General features: G+C 48.4%; 1 protein-coding gene across 3 annotated transcripts in view; it reads left to right on the top strand.

Moving 5' to 3' along the window:
* The window catches only part of ZNF532 (zinc finger protein 532), a 40,468-nt gene that overhangs the window by 6,680 nt on the left and 13,780 nt on the right, over positions 1-20,008 (top strand). For all 3 annotated transcript variants that reach the window (XM_026042523.1, XM_026042521.1, XM_026042522.1), the window contains 3 exons: positions 7,189-9,545; positions 15,262-15,443; positions 18,148-18,324. In XM_026042523.1, coding sequence (XP_025898308.1) covers positions 7,209-9,545; positions 15,262-15,443; positions 18,148-18,324 — 2,696 coding nt within the window. In that variant the 5' untranslated portion in view covers positions 7,189-7,208. The remainder of the gene's footprint in view (positions 1-7,188; positions 9,546-15,261; positions 15,444-18,147; positions 18,325-20,008) is intronic.

Genomic DNA, 20,008 nt, shown 5'->3' on the forward strand with positions numbered 1-20,008 from the left:
ACTCAGCTTGTGATGTAAATAAGGAGAAGTGTTAATCAGGCATCGGCACTCATATATGTTGAATAGCTAATCAGCTGCTTAGAAGCTGTGTTTTAAGCTAATATTTGCCTAATGTTAGGATATATTAGCGTCATCCTGATTGAGATACTTAAGTCTTCTCCACATGATGAAATTTATTGGCATAACAATACAGAAATTAAAAAGCAAAAAAGATTATGATGGTATTACTCTGTGCACAGGCATTTTGTTCCAGAATGAATATGGTGTTATTTAGGTGTGATCACCTCTGTTCATAAGCAGAATATTACACCAGAATGTTATTCTGAAATGGGATGTCTACCTGGAAATTTATTCCAGTTTGACTGTAGTGTTGTTATGTGTAGCCATGCCAGAAATTGAAAAATGTTGTCCCAATGCTGTTGTTTTTACAATACCAAAAGAATGTTAATCTCCTTTAGGGAGCATACAGGAAGAAATGATCTCTGTCCTAAGAAATAAAGTTACAGCAGTATGTAATGCAATTTGAGGCAAGAAACCTGAGGAGGGGTTTAGGGAAGATAAAAGTCAGTAGTTACAGCAATACAAGTTCCATTGCAGATGCAAGTTAATGTGCTGTTTTTTTCCTGTTTCTTTAGGTAATAAACACCCTTGCTACTGAAGGAATCTCGCTTTRAGTAGTTAATTGAAAGACAGCACACAGAAGTACATGTAGTGGGCATAAGCAGGAGGGATTTGCAGGTGCACGTTTAGGAGGCTGACCATTCAGTGGTCAGTAGTGATGGTTAAAGTGAGTGCATAGTGTCCCCAGGCTTGGGGTGGGGAGAGGAAGATTGGGATGTGCAGCAATGAGAGTGGAGGGAGGATAGGCTGGGTGGCTGGCCAGGTCTTTAGAGACAAATGATGAGATAAAAGAACAAAACTGAGCATGCAGGCCATGCTTGGGATCCAGAGGAGGTTGATGGAAACCTTTAGGCCTCGAGAGTGTCAGTGGTCCGCATCCCGAAAAGGCGGGGGGTTAGGGGCTTGTCCGTCACCGCTGCGCGGTGGCTGAGGTGGAGAGCCTGGAGGCGCGACCCTGGAGCCAGCCGCGAGGAGAGAGCAGCGGGGCCGTCGCAAGGAGCCCTCGCGAGTCCCTGCCCCAGGAAGTGCCTCCTGCTTCCAGCACTGCGGTGGAAGCAGCTTGGGAGCCCTGGGGAGCACAACAGTCATCGAGTCTGAACCACAGGATGAATCATACTTGAAAAGATACAGAAGAAGGTTTTCCTCTATGTTTTTTTTTTCTTCTCCTCTGATGCAGTCTGTGAAGAGGTCGGTTTGTGTGTAATTTCTGTCGTATGGCCAGAGCCGTTCCACCTGGACCTGGTTCCGACGCGGGGCTGAAGGAGGAGGAGAGCAAGCCCCTCTGCTGAACTGGTGTCCATTGCTTGTTCAGAAGCTCTGCTCCTGAGCCCTGGTGCTTCCCCAGCGCTACTGAGCTCCAGAGCGTATTTATGTGCTGTAGGTGTCCCTGCTTGAGCAGATTGCACTAGATAATCTCTAGAGGTCCCTTCCAACCTTAACCATTCTGGAATTCTGGGATATTTGAGCCTTCTTCCCATCTAAGCCAACAACAGCTGGAAGAAGGTTGTATTTCAAAATGGTCTCTGAAATCTCTGACAACAGGGTGGAAACTCCCCAGATAAGCCCCCATTCTGCAGATTGTCCCCCACCTTTTTGCAGATCAGCCTGTTCTCACCTCTGAAGACAGCATTAGGCTTCCATCCCATACCCACCATATGAAAGTCCTGGAAGATTTAAGAGATTAACTGGGTTTTGTGGGCACAGCAGAGAAGCCTTGTCCTGCTTTCTTCTTCCAGTGTCAGTAGAGTTCTCTGGGATCGGTTCCTGTTTTGACACAATTATCCAAATGACTGGTTCCCTGGAATGCATTAGCAGAGGGACTGGAGTAAAAAGGGCAACTGGAAACTAAGGCAGAGGAACAACAAAGCAGTGTCTTCCCTTGGTGGAGAGCTGGGTGCTGCCCTCCGGGCCGTTAGAGGAAGCCAGTTGCCAAAGGAAGAGAAACACAGAAGGAGAACCTTCGTCACATACCTGGAACAGAAAAACAGAACAATCCTAATTTCTCTCTCAGAATTTAATTCAGACCTTACATTTCAGTAAGATACTAGTATGGCTGCATGGATAAATGTTATCCCCAGAGAGATGAAGAGGAGTCATGAGCTGTGTCCACGGATGTTTCAGAATGTCCTGTGTTCCTGTGTTGAGTTCAGGAGGTCACTGCTGGGCTTGCATGGGTCTTGGCATCCGCCATCAGAAAGAAGAACTCAGAAGTTCTTCACTTGTTTTGCACTTTGCTCAGTGCCCCAGCTGTCTTGCTTCTCTTGGTCATAGCCAGGAGTCTTTTGATTTTTTTTTGCCTAGTGTCATTGAGTAATTAGTAAGCAAAATTACATCTGAATTCTTAGAGAAAATTATGTTTTAAAAAACAATGTCTTAAGTGTTTCAAGCAACCTGAACACTGTAAATCTTAAGGCCAAGGTGATAGCTGTTTCCAGGACATTTTTGCGGTAGGCATCAGGAGGCAGCCGGGCCAACAAGGGAAGTGGGGCTGGTCCCCAGGAGAGGACCATGCTTTGCATACAAGGTTCACTGTGTGTGTGACAACTGCCTTTCCATCAGACTCCTCAGATTAGAGCTTCTTGTTGTAATTTGTGCAGTCATCTGGACAGTGTGATTCATAATAATGCTTCAGGTTAGCAGTTCCCTATTCTCAGATGGGTTTGGTTTCTTTTAGGTAGAAATAGCAGCAGTATTTAGTTTCTTAACTAAAAATAAAAAGAAAATCCTTTTTCAGGAAGATGTTTGGGGAGGTGGAATTTTTGCTTTGTTTGTTTGTTTCATAAAATTTGTTTGTTGTGAGGAATGTGGCCTAGGTTACACATGTTGCAATCTGTTTCAGAATAAATCTGAGTGTAATCTTCCCTTGTTAAGTGCACTTAAAAGCTGTTACAAGTAAAATGGAGAATTTTAATGGCAGTCCTCTGATGCTGGGTGTTTCAAAGCTTTGTGTGTCTCTGCAAAGCGGGAGCTTTGCTTTCTGCTGCCAGGGAGCAGTTCCCATGTCCCAGTTTCTGGAAATGGCCAATTTCCTAGTGAGCTAGGATGCAGCCTCCATTCCTTTCCTGGCCTATTCCCAGGCCTGACACTTAAGCCTTGGGTGCAGGGTGGCCTTTAGAGGGGCTCCTGGGGGTGTCTGGAGGAAGGAGCGAGGAGCGGGGTGCTGGGAAGGCGGCTGCACGCGGAGCCCGGCAGTGACCGCCGAGGAAAGAGGAGGCGGCTCGAATAAAGTGCCTGGGCTGCAGCCGTGCTTCCTCATCGGCAGCACCGGCCACTTCCTTGTCCCTTTCTGTGCAGCGGGGGTTGTTCCATAGCATCGAGGAATGGGATCAGTATTCCTGCGGATGTCTGCGTTGTGCCGCTGCACTGGGCCTGGGGGGTTGCCCTGCCTGCAGGACCATGGCAGCCTTCTGCTGCCGAGGAAAGTAGGAGCCCGCCTCAGCCCCGAGGCTGCCTGGACGTTTTAAGCAATTTTTCTGGTTTGGAATTAGCAAATGCCAAAGTAGAGTTGAGTTACTCGGTAAGGGACATACGTATCTTYTCTGATTGAGGTTGAGTCCTAAACATCTGGTTAAAGTACTATAAAAGTGGCCTGTACTTAATGCATTGCTGTTGCTAGGTGTTAAACACCAATATAAGTAACTGGAGGAAGTGCTAAGCTGGCAGTATTTCATAGTTCTTCTGCAGTGTGTTTAATAACTATAGAAAGGCTCTTGTTGGCAGACTGAAAGCCTGCGGGCAATTAGCATATTGGATGGTGAAAATTTGGTTAATTAAGGTATTGTTGGTGCGTTTTGATACTGATTTCATATGTATTGGTCTCCGGAGTCTTTTCCATTAATTCTTTAAAATAATTTCATGTCCAGCTTTCCTATTACATGTGTGATTCTTCCTACTGGTTGTAAACATTTAAGTTCTCATGGATGTTAACTAGTACCTTGTAACTCAGCAGACAGAACCTGCTTGGTAATTTAGCAGTATAGTAGTGAAGTTGTAATTCAAAGTGAGCTTTTACTGAAATATCCACTGGATTTTTCACTACTTAGGGAGCAGCTGGCTGGAGCACGGAGTGTTGCAGAGCATGGGTTTTGTTAGCAGGGCTCCTGGAGGTGTGGGTTGTAAGGAAAGCGTAGCTGGGGCAGACAGGGACGTTTCAGACACCCACCTTTGTGGTTATTTTCCATGGGGTGCATTCAGTGTGTTTCCCTGTTTCCCGTTCTGTTCTGTGTAGGATGAGGTGCGGCCCATCCACAGGGAAGTGAGGGGTAACCGTCAGGCTCTTAGCTCTGGGCAATCCCACATCCTTTGCTGTCCTGCTAGACTCTGTCTCCAACACCAGTAATGTTTTGATCTCTGCTGCGCACTGTGGCTTAACATTTTACTTGTCGCCCTTTCTTCCCCTTCTTCAAACCAGTGAAACATCTTTTCTTACCTTCTCAATGCTGCCCTTCAGGACTGTCAGTGCATGGGCAGAGGTGATGTCGCGGTGTCTTTGCAGGGCCCCGCGCAGCGGCGGTGCCAGTGCTGCAGGGAGGCCGCGGGACACGCGCAGCTCCAGGGAGCTTCGGGGTGCCCCGCGCTCTGCCCTGCCCCGCGCTCTGCCCTGCCCCGCGCTCGCGCCCCGCACGGAGGGAGCAGTTCTCAGCAAAGCGGCTGCCCACCCTGCTGTGGCGGTGGCCCTTTCCCCTGCCCTGCTCTGCAGACACTTTCCAGGAGACATTCCGTAAGGAGTTGCAGTGTATCTGCTGGTGGTAAGGCAGGTGGTTATTACCGTCTATAATCCATAGATTATATAGCAATCTTTGCATCTCAGTGATGTTGATCTGTCTCTTTTTGTCTTAGAGGAAATAACAGCACTTAAGGCCAGAAAGGATCTTTATGTTTAGCTGGGCTGGTGTTCTGCAAAACTTGAGGCAAATAATCTCATTGAATACTTCTGTATCAAACCTGTATGTTCTGCTGGAGCTTTGGGAAAGAAATGATGACTACATGTAAAATAGATAAAAAATTATGTCAGTGGTTGTCTTTTTTTTTTTGTCTTTCCCCTTTTCTTCTCCTCTCCGTTCTACTGCCCACTTTGGAGAAGTTTTTTGAACCTGGTCTGTATATGTATTAGTGTATCACAGATGGGATTGCAGGAGCTCAGCTTCACGCAGTCACGTCTCGTTCTCAATGGAGCAGAATGCCAGGTGAACTCTGGAAATTATTTATCTTTAGGCAATTACCTGCTGTCTGGGCCTGAAGGAGCACCATTCAGTGGATACCATTCACAGCCACTCGGTGATTAATCACATTCATGGGAAGGTACTTCCAGCTTTACCAGTAGCAAGTTCAAAATCAACATTTCATTCAAACACGTGAAAAAGGTGGATTTCATCACCTGGGTTTTAGGAAACCAGATGAAACGGAGCTTGTCATCCTGGTGGCTTCAGATACTTTTTTGACAGAACACTTGTCCTTTTTTCCTTTCTTTATATCAAGTGGGCTTTCAGCATATCTAAGTGATACAAAATTCCACCTTATGCTGTGCAGAGTATAGATAACCATCTTCATCAGAGCTGCATCATGCTTTCTGCAGGGCTGGATTTTGCAAGGAAGGAGTCTCGAGAGACAGGCCGTTGTGATGCGGAATTACCGTATCCTGAAGCAGGTTTCTGCAACAGGCCACATGAATATTGTTCCTTTCACACCCTATAGCGAGTGATGAGTGTGGCTGCAGGTAGTGATACATGAAGCTGAGTGAGACTTTTCTAATATTTTCTAAACCATTGAATGTTTGAAGAAGAAAACCTCCTAACTAAAACGATAGCCAGACGGCATTGCTGTGCACTGTTATAATGTGCTTTACATAAAACATTGATATTAAATGCGTTCCTGCATGCTGGTCTAGATTGTTTCGGTGTGATTTTGATTTATTCTCATATTGGAACTYGGTTTGTTATAGTTTTCCTGAAATGGTAAAGAGGGTAGTTTTCAGTGAAAGGAAGACCCAGTAGTTTTGATGTAGTAGGTTGGACACTTGTAGCTATTGCTGCTATTGGAACAGTGTAAAATTAGCCTGATACCTGAACTGGGAAGATCGTAGCTTTCCTGTTACGAGTGGTTTTCAGTCCTCTAGTCCTGATACAAGCGCAGGGAGGCAGCTGGCATGTTCCCTAAATGGACATTTTCTAACAACAAAATTTAATTGGTTAAATACCTTTTCACATTGAACACTGACTTAAGCCTTAGACATTCCGAACAGCCAGATCTATTAAAATCAGCTCTGTCACAGGAGTGCACATCACGATTGTGCTCTCTCTCACGAAGAGAACTGAAAACGGTCTGGGCTGTCGCTGACTGACTTTTACTTTGATCTCTGCAAGTGATTCACCTGGAGTCACCAGCATATCTTTGCCTGTCACTGAAGGGCCTGCAGAAAAGGCAAATATCATAGTGGGATTTAGAGTGTAAAAGTGTGCGCACAGTTAGTTTTCCTTTTTACATGGCATTGGTAAGGTCTGAATTTGAGTTATCTCTTCAGGTTTGGAATCGGCAGGCAGAAGGGATAGAGACCAGTGGAAGGTGAAAAGGATAAGATGTGGAAAATGTTATTTTTGAAGAAAAAACTAAGAGCTTAGTGCTGTTTAGCCTAAAAAGAAAAGACTGAAAGGAGATGGTGGTCTTGGTTTAAAGTACTATTGCAAAGAGGATAGTTGAGAACAACACAGTTCATTCAGGCAGCATCAGAAAAGATTCAGGTATGCAACAAGGAACATGCAGTGGTGAAATGTGCGAAGGATGGATAAATTACACTGGAGGCTGGAGTGGTCTTCAAGAGCAGGTGAAGCATCTGTCAGGAACGGTGTAGGAACAGCCTCTGAAAGCTGGTGGCTCTTGCTGTGGTCGTTTGAGTGTTCACTTGCATTTGAACTGCTGCTCGGTAATGTATCTTTCTGAAAATGTTGCTTCAGAATTGAAGAGTGCGCTAGGAGCTTTTTGTATAAGTTTCTGTTGTATAAGCTTCTGTTGTCTAAAACTGTGGCCTTAGAGATTTAAATAGTGAGATAATGATTTCTGCTTATTTTACAGATTCGCTTACAATCAAATACATGACCATGGGGGATATGAAGACCCCAGACTTTGATGACCTTCTTGCAGCCTTTGACATACCAGATATGGTAGATCCAAAAGCAGCTATTGAGTCTGGACACGATGATCATGAAAGCCACATAAAACAAAATGCTCATGCGGATGAAGATTCTCATGCACCGTCATCATCTGATGTTGGTGTCAGTGTCATAGTGAAAAATGTCCGTACTATTGATTCTTCTGAAGGAGTGGACAAGGACGGCCACCATTCCACAGGCAATGGCTTGCATAATGGTTTTCTAACATCATCAGCTCTGGATAGCTACAGTAAAGATGAAGGGAAGTGTCTTAAAGATGATGGGTCGGCTTCTGAGGCTACCCTGAAAGACTCAGCTTTCAACCAGTTTAGCCCTATCTCAAGTGCTGAAGAATTTGATGATGATGAAAAAATCGAGGTGGATGATCCTCCAGATAAAGAAGAGCTGCGTGGAAATTTCAGAGCAAATGTCTTGACAGGAGCTGTATCTCAGCAGGAATATGAGAAACTAAAGACACTTAGTGGAGAGAGCTTGATTAAATCTGGAATCCCAGTTTCAGGTAACACAGATAAAAGTAAAGTTGGTAAACGAGAGACAGAGACAAACGCTATGAATCTAAGTGTCTACGAACCTTTTAAACATCGAAAAATAGAGGACAAATTACTGAAAGACAGTTCTGAGAAGCTACTTGAAAACAGGGTACTTGATGGAAAACTGAGTGCTGAAAAAAGTGAAACAAATCTTACCAGCATTTCACAGTCCAAAGCAAAGTCATCAGCAAAGCTTTCTTCATGCATTGCTGCAATTGCAGCACTGAGTGCTAAAAAGGCAGCTACAGATACCAGTAAGGATTTACAGTCCAATTCTGGAGAATCTTCTCCATTGCCAAAAGACATGAATGAAAGTCCCCATGCTATTGAAAAATCACCCGAATCTCAGAGTCTCATTGATGGTGCTAAAAAACCATCTGTCAAACAGCCTGATAGTCCCAGGAGTATATCGAGTGAAAACAGTAGCAAAGGGTCTCCGTCTTCTCCTGCAGGGTCAACACCAGCAATTCCTAAAGTTCGTATAAAAACCATCAAGACTTCTTCTGGGGAGATCAAGAGAACTGTCACCAGAGTGTTGCCAGAGGTGGATTTGGACTCTGGTAAGAAGCTCGAGCAGACGGCTTCTATGGTGACCTCCATGACATCTCTGCTGTCCTCGCCAGCTTCTGCTGCTGTCCTTTCCTCCCCTCCCCGGGCTCCTCTGCAGTCTGCAGTTGTCACCAACGCTGTTGCCTCTGCAGAACTTGCACCAAAGCAGGTCACTATCAAACCTGTGGCTACCGCTTTTCTCCCGGTCTCAGCAGTTAAAACAGCCGGATCCCAAGTTATTAATTTGAAGCTCGCTAACAATACCACGGTGAAGGCCACAGTAATATCTGCAGCGTCGGTGCAGAGTGCCAGCAGCGCCATTATAAAGGCTGCCAATGCTATACAGCAGCAGACTGTTGTGGTGCCAGCATCAAGCCTTGCCAGTGCGAAACTCGTGCCAAAGACAGTCCATCTTGCCAACCTTAATCTTCTGCCTCAAGGTGCTCAAACAACCTCTGAACTCCGCCAAGTGCTAACAAAACCTCAGCAACAAATAAAGCAGGCAATAATTTCTGCAGCAGCCACTCAGCCTTCTAAAAAAGTGTCTCGCGTCCAGGTGGTGTCGTCTCTGCAGAGCTCGGTGGTGGAGGCGTTCAATAAGGTGCTGAGCAGTGTCAACCCGGTGCCGGTTTACATCCCGAACCTCAGTCCCCCTGCCAGCGCCGGCATCACGTTGCCCACGCGAGGCTACAAGTGCTTGGAGTGCGGTGACTCATTTGCTCTTGAGAAGAGCCTCACGCAGCATTACGACCGGAGGAGCGTGCGCATTGAGGTGACCTGCAATCACTGTACAAAGAATTTGGTTTTCTACAATAAGTGCAGCCTCCTTTCCCATGCTCGTGGACACAAGGAAAAAGGAGTTGTAATGCAGTGTTCCCACTTGATTTTAAAACCAGTCCCGGCAGATCAGATGATAGCATCTCCATCAAGCAATAGTGCTTCTGTGCTTCAAAGCTCCGCGGGAGCTGGCACACATACTGTGACAAAGATACAGCCTGGCATAACGGGGACAGTGATATCGGCCCCGGCAAGCACACCCATCGCTCCCGCCATGCCGCTGGACGAAGATCCTTCCAAGCTCTGTAGACACAGTCTGAAGTGTTTGGAGTGCAATGAAGTTTTCCAAGACGAGACGTCTCTTGCCACGCATTTCCAGCAGGCGGCAGACACAAGTGGACAAGTAGAGTATCATACGTTTAAATTCCAATGTTTCACCTATAAGCCTAGGGGACTTTGGGGATTTTTACTTTCCTATAGATGTTAATTGTCTGAATCTCCGTGATTAAAAATATCAACTAAAACCACAAAAAGTCTTGCACTTACATAGTGAATGTCAGTAATTTTTAAATTAGAATTTTCTTATTTTTTTCTAGGCCCTAAAGTCTAAAATTTACACTGATACATATTTTTAAATAAGATTGATCATCAGCTCTTAGAGCTGAACTATATAATATTGAAATGAGTGGKTTTTTTTTCCTGAGAACTTTTATTGATACGTACTATGCTTTGGAATGAAAATATACAGTGGAATCCACTTAATTGGCACCCTCATTAACTGCACACCTATTTAGTTGGAATGGCAGTCTGAAGTGATCTCTGCTTGATTATCATATCATATAGTACCCTAAAGAGCCAGGCGTTTCTCTCGTAGGGCAGGGACTGCAGGCAATGAATAAATGGCACACTGCCCCTGCTGAACGGGCACGCGTGCTGGTCCCATAAGAAGTGACAAGTGGTGTTCGCTAGCACGCACCCCTGCTCTGTGACCATTTGTTTAGTTCCTTGGGCTTTTTCTTCCTCTTAGGAGTGCCTATGAGTTAAACTTACTTTAATAAAGAATTTCAAAGTCACTTGTATGTTGCCTAATCTGAAGGAAACACATCTTTCAATAAAAATGGATATTAATGAGTGTGCAATGTATTTTATAACCCGTGAGAGCTAAGATCACTGATTCAATGGCTTTCTTGCCTTTCCACTGGGGCGTGCCAATTAAAAGGGATTCTAGTGTATTGCAAAGCATGTGGTGGGGCTGTCGGCCGCCTGGGCAGGCTGGAGCACTGGGGAGGCCCGGCTGGCTGCGCCGGGCGCCGGCGGTACCTCCGAGTGCCAGGAGCAGTGGGAGTGGCGAGGCCGCTTCCCCAGGAGCGCCCTGGCTGAGCCCGGCCTCGCGCCCCCGTGCCCGCTGTGCAGCAGGGCAGGCAGAGYGCCCGGCCGGGACGGCTCCCGCGCACGGCGCTCCCTGCAGCTCTGTGCGCCCCACGGCGCGGCAGGAGGCTGGCGGCAGCCTCGTGTCGGACGGCACCTGCCTTCCTGAGCTCGTGAGCAGTGGTAGTCAGTTTCTGATGCCTGGGTATGTCCGGTACCATTCCCCAGGCTGCTTCATGTTCTGTAACAGTTTTCTTAACTAACTCCCATCCTGGTATGTGTTAGGGTTTTGGGKTTTTTTTGTTTTTTATAATAGGTTCATAATTTTCATATTTGCTATGAAAAGATCCAGTTGTGCAGGTGGGAACCTGTCATGCTCAGTACTGTAGGAACAGGTGACTAAGAACAGGTGACTGCAGCCCTGCAGCAGTTAAGGGCAGAGCAAGTGAACACAGTGCGACCAGGCTGGGGGCACGGGGACAGGCTGGGACACAGCAGTGCTGAGCAGGGAGCACGGAGAAGGTGGAAGAGCTTCCCGGGAGTGGGAGGAGGAGCTGCTGGGGACCCCACTGCGTTGCTGGCTAACCCGGGGGGTTGCAGGAACCCCTCAGGTGCCCCGGTACTGCTGGCTCATTGCTGTGCTTTGCTCCATGTGCAGGTCCCCTTCRAGACTCCCAGCCCCGGGAGTGGCCAAGGAGGGAGCGGAGAGCTTCGAGAAGGTGCAGGGGTCTGGGAGGCAGAGCGGCGGGGACAGCGCCTGGGTGGGAGGCAGGGAAGTTTATGGCAGTGAGGAGAAGAGTCCCCATGGGTGCTGACCGCCCGGGGTCGGTAGCGCTCACACGTACTGTCTTTCAGGAGTTGTGGTGTCCACAAAGCTTTAATAGCTTCCTTTTAGGCCGCAGTTTGCCAGAATTAAAAAGGAAAAAGGAAAAGCAGGGTGCTGCAAAGTGCTGGAGGAAAAGCAGCAACTTTCATTTTGTTTCCATTCTAAAAGAACACTGTTGGTAAATGTAGTTTTGAATGTTCTGAAATGCCTTGTTGCAGTATCCGTTTAAAAATCCACGTGATTTTTTCCTTGCTCTTTCAAGAGCTTTCTTTTTCCACTGTCGAGAAGCCGTTTTCTGCTCCGTGCTACTTCCTGCGCGAGGCCCCGTGTTGCGGCCGCTGCAGTTGCTGCTGCAGCGGGCGGTGCGGCGCTGCGGTGGTGACGGGCAGCGCGGTGGCAGGTGCCATGGTGGTGGCGGCGCCGCGGTGGTGGGCGCTGCGGTGGCGGCAGGTGCTGTGGTGGTGGGCGCTGTGGTGGCGATGGGCGCTGCGGTGGTGGGCGCACTGTGTCCCACCGTCCGTCGCTCCCCGGCGGTGCCGTCGGCGCGCGGCAGAAGCACCGCTGTGACGCTGGTGCTCGCTGCAGAAGGGCTCTGCAGAGGCACGCGATTCGTAAATACGTTCAATATTTTTTCCTGGTAGTTGGCTCTCGGCTTGAAAGAGAAATGCTTCAACTTCTCTTGTCTGTCTTAGTGCTTCACATAGGCTTTTTGTTGTAAAACTACCATTATTTGGAAAGGAAGGAGACAGGAAAGCTGGATAAAATTGAGGGATATGTTTGARGAGAAGGGAAGAAAAGGAGTTGTTTTGCAGACAACTAATAGAAGATATGCTAGGTTTTATTTGCAGATTCCCGTTCTCTGGTGCCCAGGACTAGAACCAGAGCAGCTGAGAGGTGTTCCCCACAAAGTTGTTACCTTTCTGTAACACCTGCCATAAAAATAATGGTAACGAATCCCCAAAACAGTATTAATGGGTGTCACAAAAACCGTAGATGATGTCTATGGTGTCACTTGTGCTAATGGCTTAATGCAAAGGGCTGGGCCGCTCGTGAGTGGTTTTGTGCCCAGGCCCTCTCGGCTGTACCATGGGGACGAGGCCGGGCAGGTGGCGTGGTGGCTGCTGGCCTGGTGTGAGCAGGGACCGGGCAGCTCCTGCTTCGTGCTCGTCCCTCTGCTGCGGCTTCCTTTCCCACCCCCACTGCTCTTTGCACTTCTCTCCACCTTTGAGTTTAACTGATTTCACTGATAGTGCTGGGGACTGCGGCACGGGGCAGCACTGAAAAACTCACAGATTTCTGTTGCTTGAGTGAGAAGTTCTGTTTTGTCATTTTCTTACATAATCAGATTCTGATCAGTGAGAGCTCTGATTGTTGCATTAGTGCTTATGAATTCCTAGGTGGCAAAGGACAAGCAATGGCAGCGRCACCAAAGGCAGGTGAAAGTGTCATGTTTTCCATGCAGTGACAGCTCATGGGCCTCGGCCCGAGGTGGACGYGAATCCTCCCCACGCTGGCCCGGCCAGGGGCAGACAGGCACGCGGGGCCGAGGCCACGGCAGCGGCTCAGCAGGGACGAGCGCTTGGCGTTGGAGAGGGTGCCTGCGGTGTCCAAGAAGACGCCAGCGTGGGCTCCTGCCCATGCGGGCCGCCCTGCACCAGCCCAGGCTCATCCCCGCGCTCCACTCCCCTTCGAGCGGCTGCAGTGCTGGCAACAAGAACAAAGCCAAGGCAGCAGCGACGGCCCTGGCTCCTCTGCCCTTGCATGTCCAGGTTCCACCAGGGCGGCGGAGAGGGAGTCTGCTTACTGGAGCCCTTCAAACCCCTCAGGCCGTTCCAACACCAAGGAAATGCTGAAAGGGAACGCTAAAGAGAAACTCCTTGCTTCAGTATGGGTGACCTTGCATTTCCACCTGGAATTACTCTTTTTTTGAGAGAGAGAGAGAGAGTATTTGCATATGTCCTGAAAAAATGGTCTTGTTTAGATAAAGATATGTTGAGGGGGAAAAAGGTGCACGGATCCTAGTAGGAGAATACACTGGTTCTTAGGTAATATCAGTATTGCCAAATTGCTGAACTCTTTAGCAATCCATTTGAGGTGCTTATTCAGCAGGGCCCTGCTTGGCAGACAGTGGTCGTTTTCCTGGGTGCCTGGTGGCGTTTCCTCCTGCTGCAGCCGGGTCCGGATGCGCGCGGATGCCAGCGGGCGCTGCGCTGCGGTGCCCTGTGTCGGTGCCCGGCATCGGTGCCCTGTGTCGGGAACGCTGCGTTGGGGAYGCTGCGCGCGCTGCGGCCACCTCCKCTCTGCACATCCCTGCTCTGAGCCTCGACGCTTTCCCGGAGGGGTTGGAAGGAGCAGCCAAACTGGAGGGAGGAGGCAACTCCTCGTGGAGACCCAGCTGTGAGAGGGAAACTCTTTTGTGTGAGAAAACACAAAAGTTGCACCCAAATTATTTGTTTTAGGTTTTCTTTCTGCATAGGTTAGTAAATCCTTTTAATACAGCCCTGAGGATTTTGTTTCACTTTGTATTCTGGCAAAACAAATGTGCAAGAGCCTTCAGGATAGCATTTCTTAAGATAGGCAAATCTGCTAGAAATGCCCATGTCGGGAAGGAGCCTTACCTTTGTTTTCAAGTATTTGTAAGTCAATGAAGAGATTTGTAAGTCCAAATCAAAAGCAACAGTATTGATTTTATAAGTTTTAAATCATTTCAACCAGTGACATTCTGATTTCTCATTGGAAATTTATTTCCAATAACTCCTTTATTTTTATCAAAAAAAAAAAAATGCTGAGAAACACCAAAACTCTGTATCATCCTTGGTTTACAGTTTAAGACCTATAAGACTTGCCGGTTTGATTTTTACTTTAGGCATTGATTTGGTGTTTAGACTTTTTACCCTACATGACTTTTCTATTTTTTTTACATTGTTCTTTTGTAACCCATTTCCCATATATAAATAATATATAAATAATTTCCCATTTGTAGGTCATAATAGAATCCCTGCAGTGAAGGGGAATATGTGTGAAGTGGAGCTGTGTTCAAGCCCATCCTGCCAGGCCTTGTTGGTGGCCCTGCGCCCCAGGCTGGAGACAGCAGCTCGCTGGGAGTGGCTCAGAGCTGCGTGACGGTCGTGGGGCTTTTGGGGGCTCTGGCAGCCCCACGGGGGCTCCGGCAGCTGCACCGGGGCTCTCGGGGGCTCCACGGCACTGGGACCTGCGTGGAGACGCTCTGCGGGAGCTGGCGGTGCCCGCGCGCCCGCCGGGGCTGAGCCCCCGCGCCCCGTGTGGCCCGCGAGCAGCTCCGCTGCTTGTTCCAGTGTAACGGAACGCCAGGAGGTGGTAGGGTAGGAGGTAGCTTAGCACTTCTGAGGAACACATTTGTAATCGCTTTGCGTATCTAGCGGTCCTAATTAAATGTGCAATGTTTAGATATATTCTTGTCTGAGAAATATATATTCACATTCTACCTCATAATACCCTAGGTCACCGGTTTTATGGCTATTAACGTTAGAATTTGTGGATATTTTCGTTAGAGTCAGGGGTAAGGATCTAAGGAAGGAAATATACTTCTGSTTTTTTGTGTGTGCACTGAGTTAAAACCATATGCTATGAGTTTGAGGTTATACCCAGGAGTTTGGCACTATTAAAGTACTTCTGGGTGAGGGGACCACCTAGAATTTGTATTAATTGTACGTTGTCTTGCACGGCCAGTGATCATGAAGGAGCTTTGTTGTACCAGAACAGGCCAAAATGTTGATGCACCAGCTCTGTCCAGCGAGATATGCGGTTAGAATTTGTCTGCTACTTTTGGTTCACGTCACAGTCATAACATTTAACCTTTTCTTTAATATATTACAGTGCTTGACACAAGAAATGATATGTAGCTGAACCAAACCTTTTGTTTCATCTATTTTGGTTTGTCGTTTAGAAGACATGCAATATCTGCCAGATGCTGCTTCCTAACCAGTGCAGTTTTGCATCACACCAGAGAATTCATCAGCATAAATCTCCATACACGTGTCCCGAATGTGGAGCAATCTGCAGATCTGTCCACTTCCAGACCCATGTCACTAAGAACTGCCTGCATTATACACGAAGAGTTGGTTTTCGGTCAGTATAATGATTACTTTTGTTGTCAATTTATATATAATTTATGCTTTCAAAAGTAATTTCCCATTTTCATAAGCATTGTTTGTAGAGCGCGGGCTTCATTGGTTTAAAGTAGTCATGGCAACAGTGCTATTAGTACTACAAATTTTGGAATAAATCCTGCATTATCTTCAGCTTTGTTTTGGGCAGCTGCTCCTGTGAGTTTCCAAATGGGGATATTAGCTGCCCTCGCTGAGCCACGGAAGGGCGCTCGGGGCTGCACGGTGCCTGCGCTGGAGAGCTCAGATGTACGGGGCCGCTTTCAGGCTCTTGGGGCGTTTTTGCCCACCTGGGTCCGGACACTGTCCCTGGTAGAGCAGCCGTCTCTGGGGTGCTTTCCTGGGAGCTACTCCGTGGCCGCAGAGGGGTCACTGTGCATCCCATGTCCCATGGGAGCAGCCCCCGTGCTGCCCTCGCCCTGGCCTCCCTGCTGCCCGCTCTGCATCGGTGCTGACRTCCTGCCGCAGTGGGGAGCAGAGGGAATGCTGAGTTGTGGAAGGCTGGGAAGACAGTGTTGCCCTCGAGCCTTGCTGTCACTGAACCCAGCGGAGCAGCCGGCCGCAGGTTGCCCTGGCACTCCAGGCACCCTGTGCAACCCAGGCACCCCGTGCGCCCTGGCACCCTGTGCCTCCCGGCACCCCGTGCACCCCATGCAGCCCGTCTGGCCCCAGCAGCAGCTCCCATGCTTGGGGCCGGCATTGACTCCCTCCCCTGGGACACAGAGAAGCTGCTGCTGGGGCAGGGAGCGTCCRCCTGCCCCGCGCCAGCTGCTCGTGTCAGGCCATGGCCTCAGCTCCGGCTCTCTCGGTGTTTCTTGGGGTCATTCTGCCTGCTCCTTGCACAAGCAGCGAGCTTTATGGCCCTGGATCCGCTAGGTGTGTGTTGCGGGCACTGCACGGCACCTTCCCTCTGCCCGTCCTGKGTTTGGCCCTAGGCCCAGAACTTCCCTCAGGGGCTCGTGGCCTGAACTGGGAGCACCAAAGACTTGCTGACCTGCAAATCACAAGTATCTGTGTAAAAAAATCTCATGTGTCAGTATGACAAAAGTTCTTCATACAGTGAAAATTAACCAAAAATGCATGGGCAAGGAAAGGCAGTATCCAGAGAAATATTTTTGCTCCCTGAATTTCTCCTCAKTTTCTCATCTCTGTGGATGCTTTTGAGAAGAAGCTCAGTCCTTCCCGCCCTTCCAGGTGAGGCTGGCGTGATCCCAGCRGCTCAGCAGAGAAGCTCCATTGCTTGAGCTGGAGCAGCTGAAAGGCTCGGCCTGGGATGCAGCCTCGCAAGCCGGGAGCAAGCGAGCGGTTCCGGCAGGCAGAAGGGYAGGCTGGGCATTAAGGGCTGTGCCGATACACAGCCGTGCATCAGTCAGTACCGAATGTCTCTGGCGAATAAAGCCTGGGGGGGTGGAGAGCGGGAGGCAGGAGGCAGCGCTCGCGAGGCGACGYGCGGCACGAGCTCCTCGCCCGGGCACTGCAGCCTCGTGCTCCAGCACTGCAAACACAGCTCCCCAAAGCGGGGCTTAGGCACTGGTGTGTGTGCACCTGCTCATAGGAAATAATGGCACTAAGAGGGTAAATCACATGCTTAAAAAAGAGGCCGACATTTCCAAAACATCGGGKATGATGCGTTGTGCAGAGGGAAACAGGAGGCTAGTGTGCAGGATATCGGGGGGGTTCATGCTTCAGTGCTGTTACTGAGGCTCTAAAACAGAATATCTAAAATTATTTGATGTTTACATGGCAACAAGTACTGTGAAGTTAGTCAGAATTAACACTTTTGAGGAGTAGAAGCCTTCTAAATCCCTCACTGGAAAATCCTGCTCGTTAGGAGTTTTCACAGATTGTCTTGTAGATGTCCATGGCAGTGTGTCCTAGGACTTTTGTAGTGGCCTGTAGCACTGGAGATGGGCGGCATGAACGGGGCCATTGTGTATAGAAACTACTACTAATATTAATTGAATTTTTAATTGTTTTATTTTAGAATAGATGCGGAAAGGTCACAAATTTTCAACATTGCAGAAGTATGTTTTTGAAAAATATTTTCAGAAATCCAATCTCATATACTAATATGATTATAGAGCTCCAGTTTAATTATCCTGAATTAAAATTTACTCTGTTTTTTTTAATCCAAGCATTGATTTAATCACTTGTCATAAAATCGTCAGTATGTTTTCATAAAAACTAAGCAAGGGGAATGGGAGCAGTGTTCTGCTTGCTGATTTTCCATTTTGGTAGCACTTTCTAAATTACTGTGGTGTGCTTTACATAATCCATTGCATGTGATAAAACTGCCATTTGTAAAATCTCTACAAATCTGCAGAGGATTTAAGCATTCTATTTACAATCAGCACAATATTCCTCTGCTTGTTGTAATGCCATAAAAATGTGCTCTTCAATTATCAGATCATCTTGGGGTATCTTTTTATAYTCTTTTCAATTTTCAAATCATCTTCAGGTAACTTCTTTTTTCCTCTTTTCTGATGCAATCTGTGATTAATCCTCAATGTGTTTTCTGTACTTTTACGTTGGCAGAACAGTGTAGTTTTATCCATTTGTATATGTGGATTTACCTCTTCCCCTCGCTTGAAAATCAGTGTTGATTCCCTTTCTTKTAACGCTGTGTTTTGCTCGGCCGAACTGACTCTTCTCCCCTCTTTTTGCAGCTGTGTGCATTGCAATGTCGTCTACTCTGATGTGGCGGCTCTCAAGTCTCACATTCAAGGTTCTCACTGTGAAGTCTTTTACAAGTGTCCTATCTGTCCCATGGCATTTAAGTCTGCTCCCAGCACACATTCCCATGCCTACACACAACACCCGGGTATCAAGATAGGCGAACCAAAGTAAGCAACATTCATCTTTTACTGCACTTGCCTGCCGTTTGATAACTTGTGAGATTGCATTTCCTGCTGTGTTTCCAGTCGGGAGCTCGCGGACTGTGCATGCTGCCGTCCTGCCGGGAGTGTGGGGAGGTACACGGTGTATCTGCTTGGAGGATTCAGCTGGCGGTTCATTTGGGAAACCTTAGATTTCTAAGAACATAGTGATAACAATGTTTTAAGCAATGTTTTTAACAATGTTTTAAAAAATGCTTTAAACACAACACTGCAACATTGTAATACGGTAATTACAAAACGTTTCAGGCAAGCTACTGGCAAGCTGTGTGTCGCCCATGCTTGTTTGTAATCTAATTATTTCACATGAGTGTAACTCTGCCTTAAGGTAGAGTGTTTCCTGAAGGAACTGCCCAGCTCCTCAGCACCTAGGTAGAGATTTGGAAGGGCGGAGGAGAAGGATGTAGTGTGTGGCTTGTGGCCAGCTCAGCCCGCAGGAGCTGGGACTGCCTGGTCAATGTGTGTCAGTTCCTGGGGATCTGATCAGTATGTGCAGGTTCCTGAGGGGAGGATGTAGGTGTGGGGAGGAAGGGGCCGAGCTCTTCTCAGTGGTGGCCAGYGCCAGGACAAGGGGCAGTGGGTGCCAGTTGCAGCGCAGGCAGCTCCATGTGSCCGTGAGGAAGAACTTGTTTGGTGTGAGGGTGCCCAGCCCTGGCCCAGGCTGCCCAGGGAGGCTGCGGAGGCTCCTGCTCTGCAGATCTGCCARCSCGCCGGGATGTGACCGGGTGCCCCGAGCTCTGGGTGTCCCTGCTGGAGCAGGGGGCTAAACTGGATGGTCTCTAGGCGTCCCTCCCAACCTCAGCCCTCCTGGGTTTCCGTGATTCCGGCGGGAGCTGGGGCTTCCCGCGGGAGCCGGGATTGCCGGCGGTCGCGCATGGAGCTCCTCGGTACAGCCCTCCCGGCCGGCGACTGCTCCCCGGCACTGCTGTCTCCTGCGTGACCCGCTGTCCTCACTMACTCTGCTCCTTTTTCTTCCATAGTCGCCACATTTTGGGTCTGGTGACTAGATTGTTGCTTCCCCAAGACTCTCGTGACAGTTCTAGTGTGTTATAAAACAATGCGCCGGCCATTAAACCTTTCCCAGCTGGGTTAGGCAGGGCTGTTTCCATTCTGCAGTTAGGACATGAGACGTAAAGGCTGCTAGGGGTTTGCTGGAGAAGGTAGAGGAATCCTATGGAATATCAGGAGTGTCAGTTCAGCTTCAGGGCCAAGTTCAAACAAGTGCCCGATGCCCAGATTCTCAGGGGCCGTCGGAGGGAGCTGCAGGTACGTCTAAAAAGGGGCTCAGGTCCCCCAGGGTCAGCCACGCCGGGCACAGCGCTCGCGTCACCAGTGTCACCAGCCGGGAGCCCCGTGGGAGGCGCAAGGCAGCCCCATCACGGAACCGCCTCAGCTCCTTCCTATGGGCAGGACAGTCATCCTCTGGGAGCTTTAAGCCTCCATCAAAGCAAAGGGCACCACGCTTCCTGTTTCTGATGCTAGATTGACATTTCCAGTGGTGACGAATGGCACTTTCCTGTAATCCAAGATGGCATCTTGAGCAGCAAGCCCACAAATACCAACATCTCATCCAAAATTTGTTTTAGTTTTCCACAGTTTTCATCAGATAAAAAAAAAAAGGTGATTGAAATAG

The sequence above is a fragment of the Nothoprocta perdicaria genome, unplaced genomic scaffold (assembly GCF_003342845.1).
Source record: "Nothoprocta perdicaria isolate Ctin4 unplaced genomic scaffold, notPer1 scaffold_306, whole genome shotgun sequence".
In the NCBI taxonomy this organism is placed as follows: Eukaryota; Metazoa; Chordata; class Aves; order Tinamiformes; family Tinamidae; genus Nothoprocta; species Nothoprocta perdicaria.